Here is a 21,349-nt window from a genome sequence, read left to right on the forward strand (position 1 = left end):
ACAGGGGCTCCCTGTTCTTCTGGAAGTACAAGAACAGACCTTGAAGTTAGAGACTCCTCCTCCCAGGGCTCAGAGCTCCTTAGAGAGATGAGAGGGCCCTGTGTCTTTCAATTCTTTAATATAATTATGATTTGGAGAACACAAAGGGGGAGGGGAGCCTAGTGGAATGGTTGGTAGTGTGCCTAGATTTCAAACTTTCTTATGTCAGACACATAATTTAAAAAAAAATAAGATGTCTTGACATTTAAAAACTCTGAAGCAACTCTGTATCTTCCTCCTCTCTCCTTTCTCAGCCTCCCTTCCTTTTCTCATGGGGAGTTTCTCATGTTTACTTGGAGGAAAAGAGGCAAGATCAATCAAGCAAGCCAAATAGGCCAGGGCTGCTCAGTGAACATGAAGTACTAGAACAGTGCTAGCTCTGATTCCTGGAAAAGGGACACTTCTGCGAAATGAAAGGGAATAGTCTTTTCTACTGCTTCGTGGAACTCAGAGACTTCACGTTATAATCTTCAGGTGGAAACCATGAAATGTTAAGTCAAGATTCAGAAGAGATTTAAATAAATTATTAAGAGACCAATAATCAGTGGAAAGAAAGGAGTATTAAAGATTAAAATTAATCTTGTTAATGTCAATGAGTGCCTCTAAGGAAATAAAGTTACACTGGTGAGTCAGAAGGTCTAAACGTGGATTTTACCCTCACTTGCTCTCTGACCCTGGACAAGGACTTTATCTTCTGTAGTCCTCAGCTGTCTATAAAATGGGCACAGTAGATTTTCACTTACCTTATGGGATTGTGAAAATCAAGAGATAATGTATGTGCAGAGGCAGACAAAATGCCCTAGGAGGTAAGCTATCGTTAAGTACTTTGAGACCTCAGTTGTTGCCTTCAAATGCATCGGGAAGCATTATTGCCAGAAAGAAAATAGATGTGAAAGCTAACGAAAGGGAGAAATGGCTACAAGTTCTAAAAAAGAAAAAGTTTAGTTTCTTAAGGAAAAAAAATTCTTTCGTTGAAGCAGGCCTCTTGTCCTTCCTCCAACGGATAGCCAGATAAAAGAGCAAGAAGGGACCTGTGTTTCAGAAAAACAGTGTGGGGCCAAACAGGGAGTGTATTCCAGGAGCAGGCAGAAGACAAGGTGGGCATCTGGTTGTCCTTTACCTTTTGGGGATGCGTCTCTCCTCTTTGCCAGATGTAGCCCATGGTCATTAAGCTCAGAACCAAGTGGGCCAGGCGCTGTTCCCGGTAACTCTGGAGGAGCTGGCAGTTCAAGAGGGGCATCTGTTCAAGGCAATACCCACACATTATCAGCAGGGCTGAGGCTGGGCACAGGGGATCTCTGACTTAAAGTGTTCTTCACATATAGGGAACAGCTTATGTTTTTGTGGAGGGAGAAAGAGCCTCCGTGCACTCCCATTCTCCCCCTGATCTGAGGACACCGCAGTATGGAGGGATTCCAGGCAACATTGTTTGGGAAGTACCGGACCACTCCATCCAAGCTCCCAAATGGCCCCCATGGTTGTGCCAGCCCCTGGTCACATCCACCAAGGAGCTGACAGATTGATTGGTCAGAGTGCTCTTGCATAACGAATTCCCCAGACCAGGATTGTTTCCTTCCTGGAGTGTAACCATGGCAGCTCCCTTGGCATCATGAAAGGCAGACCACAGACCTGCCCTGCAGGCGTTACTCTCTCAGCTTAATTCCTCCTAAAAGGAGGCCCAGTGGACTTGGGAATCTGACCAAATCCTTAGAGGGCATTAGCTGACCTGGGCCAAAGGATTGGGCAGTCCTTGTTGGAATCCTTCCAGTGACCCGGGAGGGGTGTTTTCTCTTCTTCATGCCCTTTACCTGGTGGAAATGTGTCACTTAGAAGTTTACAGATGGTGTCATCATGAAAGTCACACCCTGCCCACAGGTTACCCTGCCTAAACAAGGACTAGTTTTTCACTTTTGCTTGGAATAGCCTTGCCTGTCCTGGTTGACACCAACCAACAAGGAGTTGCAGGTTCCTGGCATGCCCCCTCCCCACCTCTGCTCTCCTCCTTTCCTCCCATGGCTGCCCCAACTCCAGAAACAGCCTGATCCAGCTCTTCCTATCTCTGGGGTCCTTAAGTGCCACAAAAGGTGGTGGCGGATGTCTTGTGTATCCTTTTTTTTTTTTTTTTTTAATTTTTTCAGTGTTCTAAGATTCATTGTTTATGCACCACACCCAGTGTTCTCTGCAATAATTGCTGTCCTAAATACCTACCACCAGGCTGACCCATCCCCCCACCCCTCCCTTCCAAAGCCCTCAGTCTGTTTCTCAGAGTCCACAGACTCTCATGCTTCGTCTTCCCCTCTGATTTCCCGCAATTCACTTTTCCTTTCCTTTTCCTAATGTTCTCCATTATTCCTTATGCTCCACAAGTAAGTGAAACCATATGATAATTGACTCTCTCTGCTTGACTTATTTCACTCAGCATAATCTCCTCCAGTCCGTCCATGTTGATACAAAAATTGAGTATTCATCCTTTCTGATGGAGTCATAATATTCCATTGTATATATGGGCCATATCTTCTTTATCCATTCATCTGCTGAAGGGCATCTTGTGTCCTTTTAAGCTCCAGGCAGCGCAGAGCAGCCTCTGACCTGCTGCTTCTCCCGCCCAGGCTCCCTACCAGCAGCTCCTGGAATCCTTCCTCTGCTCTCTGCTAGAGGGCAGCCTTGCTGTGTCTGTCCTCCCCACTCAGCTGCATGTTTATTCTTTCTAAAAATTGGCTCTGAAAGAATCCCATGTGCTCTAGGTTCACGTGCTTGCGTGTGTTTATGGGGTGGGGAGTGGCTGCTGAGATGTTGTATTTCAACAAGAAGCAGCCAGAAAATACTAACAATAGTTATTTATTGAGTACTTGTTATAAGCCTCTTAACTAAAGTGTTCCTGAGACAGGATGCTAAAAACTTCCCAGGCCAGGTCATGTTCCGCTTTCCCCCCAAAACTGAGTCAGAGAGGGTAAGCACAGGGTCACAGAGTCAGGAGGGACTGAGCCAGGGTACTATTTCAGTTCTGTCCACTGTCCCGCTTTCTCAAGTTAGCCCTGCCTGATAGAAATGAGAGCCACATGCGTAATTTCAAAATTTCCTGGCAGGGACATTAAAAAAAAAATACTAAAAAGAAACATGAAATTTATTTTAATAATGTATTTTTCTATGTCAGTATATCCATAATATTATCAACACATGGTCAGTATAAAATATTGAAATAATTTGCTCTTTTTATAGTAAATCTTCAAAATCCAGTGAATGGCTTACATATCAGTTTGTCTTAACCACATTTCAGATGTCCAATAGCCAAAAGCCCCTGTTGGTTACCTACACTGCCATCTTAGGGTAAAGGAACAAAGTCTGATTTGAGAATGTGGCTCTTGGTTAGAGACTTTTTGGAAATTTCTTGCACATTCTAGAGTCCCTGGGCTCTCCTTTCCAATCAAACACAGATAATTTTAAAAACTGATTTAGAAGAAAATAAACAGCAACAACAAATACTCTGTAACAAGTTTTTTTTTCTATGAAAAACAATGAAATGTTTAGGGAGAGAATGAGTCATAAACTTAATGTTTTCCTGAATTTAAAGTAATGAACTTGATTTCATATTTTTGTTTTATTATAAGATGGAATGTAAATACAGAAGTTGTAAAATGCAATCTCATTACAGTTCTAATTTTCTTTTTCCTGATTGTTAATAAATGTTTGCATCTTTCATATGTTACTTGGTCATTCATGTTTGCTATTTTATAAAATGTTCATGTTTACAGCACAGTTTTTTAACTTGGTTGTTTGTCTTTCTATTTTATTTCCAAGACTTTGTATATCCAGGATACAAGTCTTTTTCTTAGCTATATATGTGATAACATCATCTTTCAGTTTATGGCTTGGCTTCTCCTTTTCTTTATGGTCTATTGTGATGAATGGAGGCTCTTTTTTTTTTTAAGATATTTAAATTTATTTCACACACAGAGAGAGATCACAAGTAGGCAGAGAGGCAGGCAGAGAGAAGGGGAAGCAGGCTCCCTGCTGAGCAGAGAGCCCGATGCGGGGCTCTATCAGAGGACCCTGAGATCATGACCTGAGCCAAAGGCAGAGGCTTTAACCCACTGAGCCACCCAGGCACCCCTGGAGGCTCTATTTTAATGAAATTAAGTCTATCATTAAAATATCCCAGTTTTAGTCATTAGGAAATCTTCCTTAGTCCAAGTACATATTCTTTTAAATTTTCTTCTATAACATTTAAAATTGCTGCCCCCATATCATCTGATCTTAATTTTTGTAGTTTTATATTATGTCATGATAATTGATAAGGCAAATCTTCTCACCTTGCTGTTGTTAAATATATATATATATATTTGTTCATTTATTTTGCAACATGCATGATGAACTAAGCATTATTTTACTTTCACAACTTCCACATTTTTTAAACATCTTGTTAAAAATAAATATATAATTTTAACTCCATCATCATATTAATGCACTTTGGCCAAAAGACTATGTCCATACACACACACACACACAAACTATTTTAGAAATTCCTTCTTTTTTTTTTTTTACCAATCTGCATATTTTAATGCTTACAACATATATACTCGTTTACTCAGATGCAGCTGTCCCAATGTATTCTTTTAAACAGTATCACAGACAGTGATATGTCCCCAAGTCCCTCTCTCCATGGAAGACATGGCATCTCTGGAGACCCATTCATCACTGGGTAAAACTGTATTCCTTCAGAAAAAGTTAGAGGAGTCTGTATATCCTTTGACATACTTTTTCTGAATAGAGTTATAAGGCATTAATAATGGTATGTTAAAATAGCAAATAATTTATAATAAAAATAGAAACTTTCTTTTAAATCACTTTCAAGCAAGAGAATCACAGAAGAGGACAAAGAACATATTTACCACCCAGATATTCTTTAAGTTTCTACTGTAATGTAAAGACTTTTTTTTTGGCTTAAAATAGACCTTAGACTTTGAATAGCAAGTGTCTTGATACCAACATGTGGACTGGATCCTAGGTTCTGTTTAAAGTTATTGTGAAATTTATATATTCAAATGTGCTCTTTGCTAGTAAAGGTAGAAAAAATGAAAATATTTGGTTTCATTATTATTAACAGTATTCACTGTAAATCAGCTTCATGATAGTATTCTAGACTACAGTGTGGATTAAAGTTTTGTGCCAAATAGCAGCAGAGATTACTAAATCATGGTTCAAATGATGGTCAGTGATTTAGCTGGTACACAGCCAGAATGAAGGAATTTGTTTATAATAGATAAGTAAATACGGAGCATAGCTTTATTTTAATATCAGTTGCTAGAACTGAGCAGTGGGTTTCTTGGTATCCAGAGGCAGAAATAAAGCTGCTTTTCCTAAGAGCGATGATGAGGACAGAGGACAGCAGCCATGGTGACCACGTAGCTAGCTGGCTTGTTAAAATCCATACCTGAGCTCTACTGGAGCCATGCCCCCTTGGTGTGCACTGCTTATTTGTAAAGGCTGACTGAACAAAATTCCCTTCATCATACAGGCATTGCTGTCTGCACTACAGTAATAAAGGAACACTCGGATAGATATCACCGCTTCCAGTGATAAGCAATCTCCAGGAATCTGCAGTGAGATCGCTGGTTGACTGGAAATGCTCTCTTTTTCTCCAGAGGGTATCTGTCCTTGAAGAAGCCACTCATTGCCTTCAGTGGCTAGAAACCAGCAACTGGGCACTCCCTCAGTCAGCTTTGTTCCTGATGGGAGCTCTAATCTTAGCTTGAACTGCAGAGTCTGGTCTGGAGACGCAGCCACTGGAGACAGTCTAATGTTTGGAGCAGATTTAGGTAGTTTGGGTAATGTTTTCTGTTTCTCTACTAGGAACGGGCCATCTACCACAGCCTTGTCAGGTCTGAAGACTGGGAGCACAGAAATCGTTTTTGTTTCTAAATCCATCACTTTAATTTGATGATTTTTGGTGTCTGCTACCTATAATAACTGGTCATTCTCTCCAATACACAAGCCTCCTGGTTCATTAAAAGTTGACTGGGTAAAGCACGAAGTGGTAACATTACTAGCGTCTCCAGTTCCTGCTAATGTTGAGCAGTTTTTTGTTTTTGGATCCACAACTTTAATCTTGTGATTATAAGAGTCTGCCACGTAAAGTAAATTCCTTTTTGTCCCAAGTTACTCCAAGTGGGTGCTGAAGCTTGGCATTGACTCCTACTCCATCAACATCACCAAAAGCAAATAAATTCATGGGATCTCTTTCTCCTTCCACGAGGTGCTTCACTGCTCCGTCTTTCAGCGAGACGGTTCTCACCGTGCTGCTCTCACGGTCTCGGATAAACAGGCAGCTCCAGGGATCTTCCGGGGCCAGAGAAAGACCTGAAGGCTGGGCGAAGCCCGCCTTGTGAGGATATGCGTTACTTCGGTTCTCTTCATTTCCGCTTCCAGCAAACCGAAGGCAGGTTTCTTTTTTCAGCTCATTTTTCTTTGGTAGTCTGCCACAGTCCAGCAGCAGCGCCCATATCTGATGAGTCCCTGCCATGGCTATCCACAGAATGTCATCTCTTTGGAGCTCCGAACCTGAGGTTCCAAAAACTACATCCCAAGGGGAACTGATGGGTTGGTTGTTCTTCTCCTTGAGCTCCGCCTTCTTTATCTGTACCTTGAATTCCAATGCCAGCTACAGTGTTCACCATCTCAGCTTCTAGATCAATCTTGAACCAGTCGTAGGCTGGGCGAGCTCGGAGCGCGGCCGGAGGCCGGGACACGGGAGTGATTGGGCGCTGCTCTCTGGGGGCGCAGTGAGGAGTGGGGCCCCGGGCTCTCGGCTCCCCCTGAAATTCCTTCTTATTTCACAGACACATTAGCAGTGACTACTAAGAAGTACCCGCCCCCAAGAAAATTGACCATATATTTCATTAATTTCATTGTTTGGCAGTCTTTCTTAAATACTCATTTTTTTTTTTTTGGTCTTTCCTGAGTCCTTTATTCTGATTTGTAGTCATGATGCTAGAATAATTTCTGAACATTTGAGACAAAGTGTTTGGATAGTGTATTTTCTTATTTCTTGATTTGATTGATAATTTACTTTTTTTAGTTCTCATGGATGATTAATAAAATCTGGGTTCTAAATACCATTTCCTAAAATCTTATTAATATTCATACAGTATCTTTAAAAAATATCAGTATAGACAGATACATATTTATTTTATACTTTGGATTATAACCCAATGCTACCTTGTTTACTTGCTTGCGATGTTGTTCCATATTGTCCACTGGGGGCTCTTCCAGGTTGGCTTTTGTGTCCTGTTTGACATGACCCAACTATTCCCTTTGTTAGCATTGCTTTACTTCCTGGCAGTGTAACATTGTTCACCTTGTATTTGCCCTGTCTCAAGTTTATAATCAGCCCTTTCTCCAAGGAGCCCTTGTTCCTTTTTTGGAGAACAGTGTCCCCACACTGGGCTTGCCCATTCCTCCTGGAAGCCACTGCTCCTAGGTCCTCACGGGACAAAGCCAGGACATGTGTGGGTGTGCATGTGTGTGCACACATATTATATATGTCCATATCCATATAATATTGATTTATCCGCATACGTTTATCTACTTACCCACATACGTAAGCTAAACGTGACTTTATACTCCTGTCTCCAGCTCTAATCCAGTGCTGCAGGTTGATTCAATTTCCCTTTGGCCAATTTGTAACTTTTATCTCTAACAGCAAAGTATCATTCACCGTTCATTTATTTATCTGCTCAACCTAGTATACATATAAAGCAGTTTCAGAATTGTTAAATCATACCCCCACAGGAAAACCAATTTCCCACTGGAGTATAGTGATACTGTGCAGTTCCTCTTCAGTCTTGCCATACAGATTCTAGCCACAGCGTCATTTCCCACCGTGGCTTAGGTCAGCATCTTTCTCCCCCCACCCCATGAAATGATGTCATGCATCTGGAACACAGCTGTACTCCTTTGTTGTAGTCTACATTCCACCCCAAGATTCCCCCCAGTTCTGGTTAATTGGCTTTTTAAATTTGCATACAATTCACTCTTCATGATATACAATTCTATGGGCTTTGCCACCCCTGAATATCCCACAGAACAAAAACTCCTCCTGCAGTAGCCAACCACTCACTCTTCCGCTTCAGTCCTTGGTTATCACTGATCTGTTTTCTGTCCTTACAGTTTCGTCTTTTCCAGAATGTCATTTGAATGGGATCATACAATATGCAGTCTTTTGGGTCTGGCATATTTCATTTAGCAAGATACATTTGGCACTTAGTAGCATTCCGTTGTGTGGCTCTAACTCAGTGTCTCATCCAGTCAGGGCAACTATAACAAAGTAGCCCAGACTAGGTGGCTTATAACCATTGGACATTTAATTCTTACAATTTTTGAGGCTAGAAGCCCAAGACCAGGCTGGGGGGCCAGCGTGACTGGGTTCTGGGGAGGGTCCTCTTCTGGGTTGTGCACTGCTGTCTTTCTGGTGTAGCTTCACATTGTAGCTGAAGAGGGCTAGAGAGCACTCAGGAACCACTTTAGCTACATGTGCTGGTCAGTTTAATGTGCTGACTTGACCAGATTAAGGGATGCCCAGGTAACTGGTAAAACATTATTTCTGGGTATGTCTTTGAGGGGGTGTTTTTGGAAGAGAATAGCATTTAAACTGTAGGCTGAGTAAAGAACATCATGCTCAGCGATTCGGGTGGGCTTCATGGAAGGTCCCTGATTTGCAGGTTGCAGTCTCCATAGCCATGTGGGCCTGTCCCTCCTAATAAACCTTCTTCTCTATGTCTATATCCTCTTGCTTCTGTTTCTCTGGAGAACCCTGACTAATTGATCTCCTCAAAGCCCCACCCTCTAATACCATCATACTGGGGACTAGAAGTTCAAAATCTACATTCACTCCATGTACTCTGAGAGTTTGACTATTCTCCTGTTCAGAGACAGGCTGGTTATTTCCAGTTTGGGGGATTATAAATCAAGCTGCTATAAACAGTCACATGCAAGCTTCTCTACGCACATTAATTTTCACATGACTTGGGTAGATACTTAGGAATGTGACTGCTGGGTCATATGGAAAGTCTATATTCAACTTCCTGAGAATCTGCCAAACCTTCTTCCAAAGTAGCTGTACTATTTTTTTGCATTCCCACCAGCAGCATGAAAGAGTGTCTCTTTTGACGTATATCCTCATCAGCACTTGATAATGCTGAATTTTCTTTTTTAATTTTAGTTATTCAAAGAGGTGTTAAATTGCCTGTTAATACTTATTGTTATAAATAATCCTGTTATTCCATAAGTAAACCAGTTTTGTTTTTTATTGTTTCCTGATTAAAATTTGAAAATTTTTCTTCTTATTCTAAAAAATTTGAAATTTACACAGGGATATCTATATGTGTCCCCCCAACCCCAATATCTTTCTGATAAAATACTCAAATCTTTCCTAAGATCTGAAAACTTTTTCTTATGTGCTTGAAGCTTTGCTTTTCCTCCACCTATGCCACTCTGCTTTGGGGAACTCTACTTTGTAGAATTTGGGTCATCCATTTCTCCTTTTCTATACTTTATTTTTTTGAGAGTTGATGTTTCTTTAATTTTTGCTTTATACTTTATGAAAAGTGTGTCCTTTTTCTATAACCAATGCTTCTCTGATTTATTTGAGATTATATTGAGTTTTTTGCTTGTTTATTTCTTTGTTCCCCAATAGTTCCTTTTATGTACAACTTCACTTATTTTTACAAAGTAAATAAACTGGAGAGATTAATTAGAATTTCAAAAACATTGATTCATCAGAGCCATTAGTTGTGAATGTCCAATCCCTTCCTACTGTGTTTTGACTTATTCCTTCTTTTCATACGACATGGTAATTTGTTATTATCGATTCATGTTCAGGGACTGTGGTCAGTTCTATCATAACTAGTAGCTATTAAAGCGTCCCTTGATCATGTTTCCAGAATGCTGCTGAGTCTCCTCTTGTGTAGCTTCTGGGAGCAAGTCAGTTGCCTGTAGTGTTTTGTGACGGTGGAGTGGAGAAAGGGGACTCTTTCTGGAATAAGATGGATGTATCTAAACAAATAAACAAGTTTTATTTGTTGGTTGGTTGGTTTTTTACCAAATATGGATAGGTTTCCTGGGGCTTTCTAAGAGCAAGGTGGCTGGTCTGGAAGTACTTCAGGATAAAACATGTAAATCCAGTTATTGTGTTGTCTGTGCCAACTAAAGGGCTCAAGAGAACAATTTTTTAGTCTGAAGCTCCATGTATGGTCCTGGAAGCCATAATATTTGCTTTTCATGACTGATTTCCAAATGATTCAGTCTCAGCCTGTGCTGGTGATGTCTTTTTTTTTTTTTAAGATTTTTTTTTTTTTTTTAAATAATTGCTACACCCAACGTGGGGCCTGAACCTACATTCTCAAGAGGAAGAGTTGCATGCTCTACTGAATGAGCCTGTCAGGAACCCCAGTGAAGTCTTAAAAGTGGATTCATGTAATTAGATGTTTTATACGTAATTAGAAATGTAGAGACTGGCCACAAGTGTTGTAGTAGTTTCCTAGGGCCACCTCAACAAACACACACCAACTCAGAAGCTTAAAACAGTAGAACTGTATTCTCTCACAATTCTGGGTAACAGATGTCTGAAATTAAGATACTTATAAGGTTTGTTCCTTCTGGAGTTTCTGAAGGACAGGCAATCCGTTCCCTCTTCCCTTCCCAGTGTCTGGTGATTACCAGCAACTCTTGGCACACTTTGGCTTTGTAGATGATGTATCTCTTCTCTTTCTCTGCCTCTACCTTCACATGGTCTTCTTCCCTGTGTATCCTTGGATCTGGGCCCACATTTCCTTCTACTTATAAGGACTCCAGTCACACTGGATTAGAGTGTACCCTAATATGGTGTGACCTCAGTTACCTTGATTACATCTGCAAAGACCTTATTTCCAAATAAGGTCACGGTCCTAGGTTCCAGGTGGACAATTTCCGGAGAGACACTATTCAACCCATTGGAAGTGTCAAGGGATTATTTTCACAGCTGTACTAAACTCTTTTGCCAACTTCCATGTTTTCAGTAGCCAGAAGTTAGCTGTACACTCCTGGCCTTTTCTCACTGATATTTCATATATGAGGAGCACCAATTCAATGAATCCTTCACTTCATTCTTGACAGTATAATCAAATAAAGCCTAAGGAAAGCGTGGTGCAGAGAACTGTGTAGTTCACAAATAGAACCTTAATCTGTCCTTCTACAAATCATTCTTGGCTCCACCTTGTTTTTATGTCTTGCTACTCTGAACTGGGAGAAGGAGGCTACAGAGGTTCAGTTTGCTTTGGTTGTATGCTTTGCGTGGGTACAATACACTCTGATATAATTTGCTTAATATGAAACAAACATTCTTAAAGTTCCATCCGTCTTTGGTACTTTCTCTTGTTCCCTGCACTTAAAGATATTTTCTTATTTTTCTTCTTATTTTTTAATTTCTTTGATCTTATTAATGAGACTTTATGCAGCAGGAAAATAAATTCTTAGGTTTAGTTTGCTATCTTCATAAACACTGAAGTCAATCTCTTACAGGATTTCTAATCTTGTACCTGCACTTAGCAGGCATCTAGTAAGTACTTTTAAATCCATTAGTATTTATAGATATTCAATATGTTTAAGTCGGTGATGGAGAATTTGGGAGCATGGGAAAGCTTTCTTGTATCTCTGAAATCTCATGGCACTCCAAATTGGAGAAGAGACCAGAGGGAAGTATAAATATATACTCAGTGCTGCTGAATGGCAGGGACAAAAGAAGAGATTTAGTCCCTATAACAATTCCATGAGACCAGAACTTCTCCCCTTCTGTAAAAAAGGAGGTAGAACTACAGGGGTGAAATAATTTGTTTTCAAGTTGGATAGCTACTATATAATAAAGCCAAGATTCAAACTCAGGTCTTCCTGAGTCAAAGTCATGTTTTCTTGTTATATCATCTTATTTATTACAGTGGGATACTGTCAATGTTCCAGGGACCAAGAAGTTTCACTGTTTCTTACTCACTCTTGGGAAATAATGCTCCTCTTAACAACTGTTTCTGCAGAACCCACCAACCTGACTTTATAACTCAGCAATTCTCTTGACTCAACTATTCTATAAGACCCTGCTGGTAAAATCAAGGGAGAGGAGCACTAACCAAGGAGGACACTGAGAATTTCAGTGCTTAGCTTACCCTTCTCCATCTAGATTTATCCATCAGCTTACCTATAATGCCCAACCAGATGGCCTTCCTTCTGTAAACAAATATTTGTTCAGTGCCTAATGTGTTTCAGAAATTATTTTGTGCAGGCTATGGAAATTTTAAGGAAATGCATGTGTCATATGAGGAACAAATCATTCCACTCTTCAGAAAAGGTGAGGTGGCTTTCTTGGTAATTTCAGTGGCAATCATTGGTGTCCCTGAGTCCACAGACCCACTTTCATAATTCTGAGAAAGAAATGTGGTGTGGGGATGAAAATACGATGATGAGAAGATCTTAAAGAGAAGACTGAAAAAATATACCTTATTTACTTGAGCTTGAAGCTGCTGGCTCTCAATCAAATGAGGCAGTTTGTTGGCAATTTCCATCCAAGGCCTAAAATGATCTGGAAGTTCTTTCTGTATTCAAAATGGAAACATCTTAGTATTTTATTTTATTTTTTTATTTTATTATTTTTTAAAGATTTTATTCATTTATTTGACAGAGATCACAAGTAGGCAGAGAGGCAGGCAGAGAGAGAGGAGGAAGCAGGCCCCCCGCCAAGCAGAGCCCTATATGAGCTCCATCCCAGGACCCTGGGATCATAACCTGAGCCAAAGGCAGAGGCTTCAACCCACTGAGCCACCCAGGCGCCCCCATCTCAGTATTTTAGACCTTTCTGGGAAGCAGATTTGGGGGAGTAACTGCTTTCATATTTCAGTTTTAAATTAGAATTCAGGTCAGTTCAGTTCAACAAGTATTGAAAATTCACTCTATGCTGGGCCCTGTGCTAAGCATTACAAACACACAGATGATTGAAATACAGTCCTTGGGTTTAAGGAGCATGTAATCTAGTAAGTCAGGAAAAAATGTAGCCAGATATACCCCAATGCAGTGTAATATTTTCAGTTACTGACATGTGGGCAAGCTTAAGAACTTGCAAAGAAGAGGAAGTTGTTAATTCTGTCAACAGTCTTGGGAAATAAAAGGGAAGTATTTGTAGAAATATGACAATGGGGGCTAGTGTTAGAGTCTGAAAGTGACTTTGCTGGGGGAAATTTGAAAATGGGAAGGAAGTAAAACAGAAGAATTAGTGGATATAGGAGAGAGCTGTGCTTCCTGGGACTGCAGGTGACTCAGTGTTACTGCAATATAAAGCTCAAGAGAAAAGGTGATCGATGATGAGACCAGAAAATCAGATCAAATGTGCTTTTTATAAAGTGCATAAGAATTTTCTTTTCATGTAGTTGATGACATGGTTCGATCTGAATTCTAGAACGACAATTTTGTTGATAAGATTTGAAGTTATAAAGTCAGATTAGGAAAGCTTTGAAGTACTACTTGAGGACTAAATTTGGATAATGACAATGAATTTAGAAAGGAAATATTCAAGAAATATTTGGAAAGGGGCACCTAGGTGGCTCAGTCGGTTAAGTGTCCAACTCTTCATTTAAGCTCAGGGTGACCTCAGGGTCATGATCTCAGGCTAGGGGAAGAATGCTAGTGTTTCTCTCCCTTTACCCCTCTCCGAGCTTGCACTCTCCCTTTCAAATAAATAAATATATAAATACAATTTTTTAAAAAAGATATATTTGGAAAGTAAAATTAAAATGATGAGTGATTAAATTTAGAGAAAGGGACTAAGGGCACGATGACTCCTAGTCTAATAGCATTGACTGTGCTGGACCCAGGGTTTAGCCAAGTAGAAAATAGGCTGAATTTCAGCAATCCTAGCTCCATCCCAGGAAATGGCACACTATGCCTTTTGCTGTAAATAAACTTATATCGGAACACAGTTACACTCTTATGTTTACATATTGCCTACGGCTGCTATCACATTATAGCAGCAGAGTCAGGGAGTTGCAACAAGAAAGCTATATGGTATGCAAAACTTCAGGTGTTTCCTATTCGACCCTTTATAGAAAAAGTTTGCCAACTCCTGATCTATCCCTATGGTCTGGACCTCCTTTTTTCAGAGCATAAACTGCAACTGAATGTTGTATCTGTGGGTTAAGAAGGAGAGGCCATGGAAAGATGATTTCCATGTTTAGGAAATAGGCTACTGAATGTATCGAGGGGAACACAGATTGAGACATAAATGCAGGGAGAGTCAAAGAGAAGGCATAAAAATAGTGAGTTTATTGTTCAATATTTATAGCCTAGAATGTCAGGATATGGCCACATACTGGACAAGTGCATCTGCCGTTTGAGGTTCAGGAAATAAATTAGTATTAGAAATGCACAGTTGGGAGGCATACCTGTGGTATTTGTGGTAAAAACTTCACATGAAGTTAAAACCACAAAAGAGGATGAAGTCATTAAGGAGAAGTCCCCAAGTGAACGGAGAAGGCCCAGATCAGCACACACTGGGGAACAATGACAAAGCAGGTGGAGGAAGTGAATCCAGCAGCACAGATCAAAAAGAGGTTCAGTGGGCCAGAAGTCAAGACATTAGAAGACATCAAAGAAGGTCAGGTGTATCTGTGGAAAGTTAAAGGAAGACTGTCCACTTTGGAAAAAAAAAATTAAGAATGTACCCATGTATATATCAGTCTTTCTATATCTATATAAATTTAGGTCAGGGTCATGGAAGCAGGGTTCAAATTTTGGTGTGTTGAGGAATTAAGAACATAGAGACCGAAAGAGTAAATTACCATGTTTAGGAGAGTCTTGGACCTTAGCAAGGAGTCATGCGGGTTTGAGAGCTATCTCAAAGTTAAAATGAGAACACTGAGCAGTTTAGTCTTGGAAGAGGATGATTTTGAAGATAAAGAACAGACAAGAAATCACAGGCAAAATGTCAGGGAAGAAGGGGGAAAAGGGGAGTAAAAGGCCAAATGAAGCACCTGGCTTTGAAGTGACAGAAGGTGAAAGTCTAGAGTTCAAGGGAATTTGTTGTTTATGAACTCAGTTTCTCACCAAAGGGGACTGAAGCCCAGGTTCTATGACTTGAAGAAAGGGGTTGGTGTTAAATTAATTATAGATGGGAGAAGGAACAGGAAATTAAATATAAAAATACAAGCAGTACACTGTCTTATATTATGTACATTATACTGTACTGTAATACTATATAAGACCCAGTCCTGTTTGAAGAGGTATGGAACTATAAGTTACCCATAAATTACTTGTTGGAGGCGGTCTTCAGTCTCTCAGAATGTGAGACAAATTTGGGTTCAAACTCCTAATTAATTCATAACCTGGGTGAATCTAATGTCCAATCCACAATCTCTGAAAATTAGACTTTATTTAGTCCTGTCTTCGCTATCTTTAAAACTGAATCAGTTCAGGACAAACTGAGAACACCCTACTCGTTTTCACAACAAATTAGATTATATGATCATCATCATAATGTTATTATTATTTAAAGATTTTATTTATTTATTTGACACAGAGAGAGAGAAGGAGGTGGGGAGGGGAACACAAGCAGGCGGCATGGGAGAGGGAGAGGCAGGCTTCCCACTGAGCTGGGAGCTTGACAGGGCTCAATCCCAGACCCTGAGATGACAACCTGAGCCGAAGGCAGAGGCTTAACAACTGAGCCACCCAGGCGCCTCAGCATCATGTTAGTTTTATTTTTACTATAGATTCAGATGTCATGGAAAGAAAATTCCATCACACTCCCTTCGCAGGTGTTCTTTTTTTCCTTTAAGATTTTATTAATTTATTTGTCAGAAAGAGAGGAAGAGAGGAAGAGAGCACGACCAGAAGGAGTGGGAGGCAGAGTGAGAATCAGGCTTCCTGCTGGAGCCAGATCCAAGACTTGATCCCACAACTCTGGGATCATGAGCTGAGCTATAGACAGACGCTTAACCAACTGAGCCACCCAGGAATCCTATCCTCACACCCTCTTCACACAGTACCCCTGCTTCTGGGAAGGAGTCTACCTTGATCTGTGATCTTCTCCTTGGGAGAAAAAGTTTATAAGGATGATAGTATAATCTTCCCCAGCATTGCTCAGCGATGGGTGCAGAGTCAAAGAGGGCTGATAATTACATTGACAGAAGTTTGGTGATTTACAGAGCAGACGCAGAGTTGACTAGTAGCAGGAATAAAGGCAGAGACATTTATGGTAAACGGACTCTGAACTGGCAAATTGTTTGTCGTCTCATTTGTATAATACATGTGTTTTATGAACAAAAACTGAATGCAATTTTACAGAGACAATGGAATATAATCTGCATAAAAGAAACAGAAGCAGAGTTATGATATTCAGAGGGTCCTTTTAAAGTGGATTTTAAGGGGCACCTGGATTGCTCAGTTGGTTGACTATCTTGACTCTTGATTCTGGCTCAGGTCTTGATCTCAGGGTCAGGGGATTGAGCCCCATGTGGGGCTCTGTGCTCTGCACAGAGTCCACTTGTTCCTCTCCCTCTGTTCCTGCCTCCCCGCCGCCACACAGTCTCTCTCTCTCTCAAATAAATAAATAAAATCTTTAAAATAAAATAAAGTAGGTTTTAAGAAGGAAAATTGTAACCAAATCATCACCTTCGGCCTTCCTTCTTTGATGCCTACGCTAGCGATCCTATTCTGAAAATTAAATGGAGGCGTCCTGGATTTCTGCTTTTCTCACCTGCATGGAAATCCATACATACCACCTTCTGCCTTCAGCTAGGCTGCGGTGGAGTATTTACATTTTCTCTTCCCCTAGATTCCTAGAGGAATCTCTGCCTTCCTCCTGATTTTTCCTCTCCCCTTTTTAGAAAGTGGGAAACGTACCATATGAGATTCTTGAAAACATAGACGAAGCCAAGGGGTGATTGATGGAGGGAGGTGGGTAGGGGAGAGGCTAGGCAGTGGTGAGTATCAGGGAGGGCACTGGGTGTGATGAGCACTGAGTGCCATACGCAAGAGATGAGTCATTGAATTCTGCTCCTGAAACCAACAGTGCACGGTGTGTTCACTAAATAGAATTTCAATAAAAATTAGAAAAAATTAAAAGTTCTGATGTTTGTGTTTCACACATCACACAAACACAAGAAAACCATGCTTTCCTGATCACCTGGGCTTGATCAAATTGTGCTTCCCTAGTCCAACAGCATGGGTACTTGTTAGAAATGAATGTTCTCAGGCCCTCCCCCAGGCCTACTGAATCAGAGACTCTGGGATGGGGCCCAGGGTTTGCTAAAACACACCCTGCAGGTGAAGCTGATGTGCTCCAAAGCTTGAAAACCACTGATGTGGGGAACTTGAAAATGATCAAGAAGGGGAGAAAGGATTTTGAAGGTATTTCATCATCTGTTACGAATATAGCGTCTCTTTCTAGCTTTTCCTCTAGAGACTTAAGAAAGTATTGAATTGTTAATTATTTTTTGATTGCCAGATTTTTTTTTTAAATTACAAGGTAGGAGACAGGATTAGCTGATGAGTTTTTCATGAGCCAGCACCTTTTTTCCTGTCAGTTCACACATATCTAGCACATCTGTTTCACAAACTTGTATGGTATTCCAGTATTCTATTAATGAATATTACCATTGCTTTAAATTTTTCACTATTAACAAATCTGAAACAGTCATCCTTATACATATATTTCTGGATATTTTCTTATTATTAGGACAAATTTCTGAAAGTGGATTTGCTGGATTAAAGATTCTTCACATGGAAAGGTTGAAAACCACTTCTTGATTTTTTAACAGAAAAATTACATAAATTTATAATTGTAGTTATAGTATGTGATATATAATGGGAGTGCCACTTAGCAATGATTCTAGACATGACCGTCACCAAACGTTTTTCATTTTGTTATGCTTTTAAGATAGGATATGTATTGTATTATTGTATTAAAGTTCTATAATTATTTTAATTTAATTATTTTATTTAATAAACTTATTAAAATAACTTCACAAGAAATATATGTCTTTTGGAAATGATAATTAAAAATAATGCAATCAATGTTTATAGCAAGACATTTCAAAAGCACAAAATTTATAAAATGGAAAGTAAAAGTACCCTAATTCTCATCCTCCCATCTAGTTATAACAACACTTGCAAGTTTCTTGTGTAGTTTTCCAGAAATTGTACCTGCTATCATATTATCGTATACATTTATAATTCAGTGGTTATTAACAAGATTGATATCTTTTCATATGCTCTGATCATTGCATTTTGTGTAGTGCGTGAAACAGCCGTTCACAACAGGATAGTCAAATGAACCAATATTTTCATTTATGCCGTTGGGTTTTTACATTATGCTTTAGAAACTTCTTCCCATCCCAACAATATTTCTTTTTTTTTTTTTAAAGATTTTATTTATTTATTTGACAGACAGAGATCTCAAGTAGAGAGGCAGGCAGAGAGAGAAAGAGAGGAGGAAGCAGGCTCCCCGCCAAGGAGCCCGATGCGGGGCTCGATCCCGGACCCCGGGATCATGACCTGAGCGAAAGGCAGAGGTTTTAACCCACTGAGCCACCCAGGCGCCCCCCAACAATATTTCTTTTAGGCTATTTCTAGTTTAATTGTTGATGCTTATGTTGTAATCCAGATATCTACATTTGTGTTTAACATGTTATGGGTTAGAATGTATTATCTCAGGACGCCTGGGTGGCTTTGTCAGTGTCTGCCTGGGCTCAGGTCATGATCCCAGGGTCCTGGGATGGAGCACCACAGAGGGCTCCCTGCTCCCCAGGAGGCCTGCTTCTCTCTCCGCTCATCACTTGTGCTCTCTCATTGTCTTTCTCTCTCTCAAATAAATAAAATAATAAAAAAGAACATATTACCTCATTTCCACCTTGAAATAGAGCCCAGGGATGTTGGATGACTTTCTGCTTTCCTGAGGTTACCCAACCTACTCTGACTCAGAGTTCAGCGCACTAATACGGACCACCTCGGAGTAAACACAGGGAGAATGGAGGACACAGGGGGATGGAAGATGGGTGTAACTGGGCAGGAAATTGAAACTTGTGTGTTTTTCTTACTCTCATTCCAATAACTGGAAGATCCAGGAGTGGGATGGGCAAAGATAATAAAATTTTTGGCTTTCTTTCTTTTATAAAAACCAATTTCCTATTACACCTCTGTCAAAGTATAATTTTCAAAAAGTTAAAAAAATTGCTGACACAAATAGACAATGTATGTCCAAAATACATTTGGTTCCTTAATGAGGAAATCAGCAGGATGGAAAAGTTGGTTCAAAAGCACTTGTTAAACTGGGTATTTATAGAGTTTTAAAAAAAGAATGTTGAAATCAAATTACTAGGCTTGATAATAACAATGATCCAGAGGTGCCTGGGTGGCTCAGTTGTTAGGTGTCTGCCTTCGGCTCAGGTCGAGATCCCTGGGACCTAGGATCCAGCGGTGTATTTGGCTCTCTGCTTGGCCATGAACCTGCTTCATTGTCTTCACCGTCCCATGCAGGTATGGTCGAGATCTTAGGACAGTCGTAGTTCTGGTTGCTTAGGTCCCTCTCTCCCTGGAATGCTTTTATCTTTTCACCTCAGTCCCATGGAGGAGTGAATGTATGCCTCCATGAAAGAAGGAAGGTAGGAAAGAAAGAAGGGAGGGAGGAAGGAGAGAAAAGAGAGAGTAAATAAGAGAGAAAGAGAGAGAAAGTTAAACCCACGTGGAAACTGCGGAAGTGACCTTATCTGGGGAAAGGTGTAGTTTAGTTAATGATTGCAAGATGAGATCATCTTGGATTCAGGTGGCTCCAAGGACAAGTGTCCTCAGAAGAGTGACAGTGAAGAGGAAGAAGATAGAGACACAAAGAAGGCCACATGGAGATCGACACAGAGAATGGAGCTCTTCTGCCATGAAAGTGGAAAACCTGGAGCCACGGAAAGACAGGGGAGGCCAGTAGGGATTCTCCTGCAGAGCTTCCGGAGGGAAACTAGTTTGGCCAACACCCTGACTTCAGACTTGCTCTCCAGCATTCTGTGAGCATACATTTCTGTTGTTTTAAGCCACCAAACTGTGGTAACTTTGTCGAAACAGTCCAGGGAAACACATAAATGCCCTGAGCCTCCTTTTGAATGAAAAGAGCATATTTGTATTTTCCTATGGCCAATTTTTTCATTCTTTCTTAGCATCTGTCGGCTTGTCTCCCCATATCGTCACATGTTTCTCTGCAGCTGAGATTTCCTGCACCAGAAAACTTTAAGTGGCATCATTGTTTAAAATTCCAGTTTTCAGAGGACTGTCTTAGCTACCCCTGCTTCTACTTGCTTATCTCTGTCTGCCAATTTCCCCTTTGGCTCGATTTACCTTTCCTGGTTCCTTTATTTTTTTATTTTTTATTTTTTGAGATTTTATTTATTTGAGAGAGAGAGAAAGCATGAGAGTGGAGTGAGGGGCAGAGAAAGAAACAGATTCCCTGCTGAGCAGGGAGCCTGATGTGGGGCTCAATCCCAGGATTCCGGGGTTGTAACCCGAGCCGAAGGCAACAGCTTAACTGACTGAGCCACCCAGCCACCCCCCCCCCCCCCGGCCCTGACCTTTCTTGGTTCCTTAATTTTGGTACAGAAATCCATATGCCATCCAACCTCCCTTCCCCCAAACACATTTTTCCATATTGATCTACATTACCTATTATGAAATCTGATCTCTTGGTCTCTACCTTTACTTTATTGCCATCACTACCTCAAATCCCCCTTCAACATGATCAGGCATGCCCCAGAAACTAGGGGAGGTGGCAATAATTTCTCAAGACAATAGTTGAATATTTCCTATCTACAACTTCTATCTGAAAACTAGAGCCTCCAATGCTACAAAATAGTACTGAAGCAATTATGTTTCTATTCCTCCTTCTAAGCATCTGGGGTTCCATCAAGGATTGTGAATTTCTACAGGACAGTATATATGTGTCTCTTTTTCTGGAGTAGTTATTTGATCACTATAAAAGAATAAAGTTCAGTGAACTAATGGGACTTCACAGTGAAGGAAACAACAAAACCAAAAGGCAGTTTTTGAAATGAGAAGCACCCAGAAGTTTATAGCAATATTATCAACAAGAGACGAACTATGGAGAGAGCCCAAATGTCCATCAACTAATGAATGGATAAAGAAGATGTGGTGTATAAATACAATGGAATATTACTCTTCATCAAAAAATTAAATCTTACCATTTGCAATGACATGGAGGGAGCTAGGATTTATTAAGCTAAATGAAATAGTTCAGTCAGAG

The 21,349-nt window shown here is 40.3% G+C and overlaps 2 protein-coding genes and 1 pseudogene across 2 annotated transcripts in view; 1 reads left to right on the forward strand and 2 right to left on the reverse strand.

Annotated features, from left to right (window-relative positions):
• IDO2 (indoleamine 2,3-dioxygenase 2) overlaps window positions 1-21,349 on the reverse strand; it is a 56,574-nt gene that overhangs the window by 29,676 nt on the left and 5,549 nt on the right. Inside the window, exons 2-3 of the mRNA XM_045997154.1 lie at window positions 12,558-12,653; window positions 1,160-1,279 (exon numbers count right to left, since the gene is read on the reverse strand). Of these exons, the coding sequence (XP_045853110.1) occupies window positions 1,160-1,279; window positions 12,558-12,653 (216 nt within the window). The remainder of the gene's footprint in view (window positions 1-1,159; window positions 1,280-12,557; window positions 12,654-21,349) is intronic.
• On the reverse strand, window positions 5,344-8,270 carry LOC123932550 (annotated as a pseudogene).
• Window positions 19,924-21,349, forward strand: part of LOC123936669 (A disintegrin and metallopeptidase domain 3-like) — a 219,908-nt gene continuing 218,482 nt past the window's right edge. The window contains exon 1 of the mRNA XM_045997152.1: window positions 19,924-20,102. The gene's annotated coding sequence lies outside the window, so the exon portion shown is untranslated. The remainder of the gene's footprint in view (window positions 20,103-21,349) is intronic.

This window comes from Meles meles, chromosome 2, assembly GCF_922984935.1.
Source record: "Meles meles chromosome 2, mMelMel3.1 paternal haplotype, whole genome shotgun sequence".
NCBI classification, from domain to species: Eukaryota; Metazoa; Chordata; class Mammalia; order Carnivora; family Mustelidae; genus Meles; species Meles meles.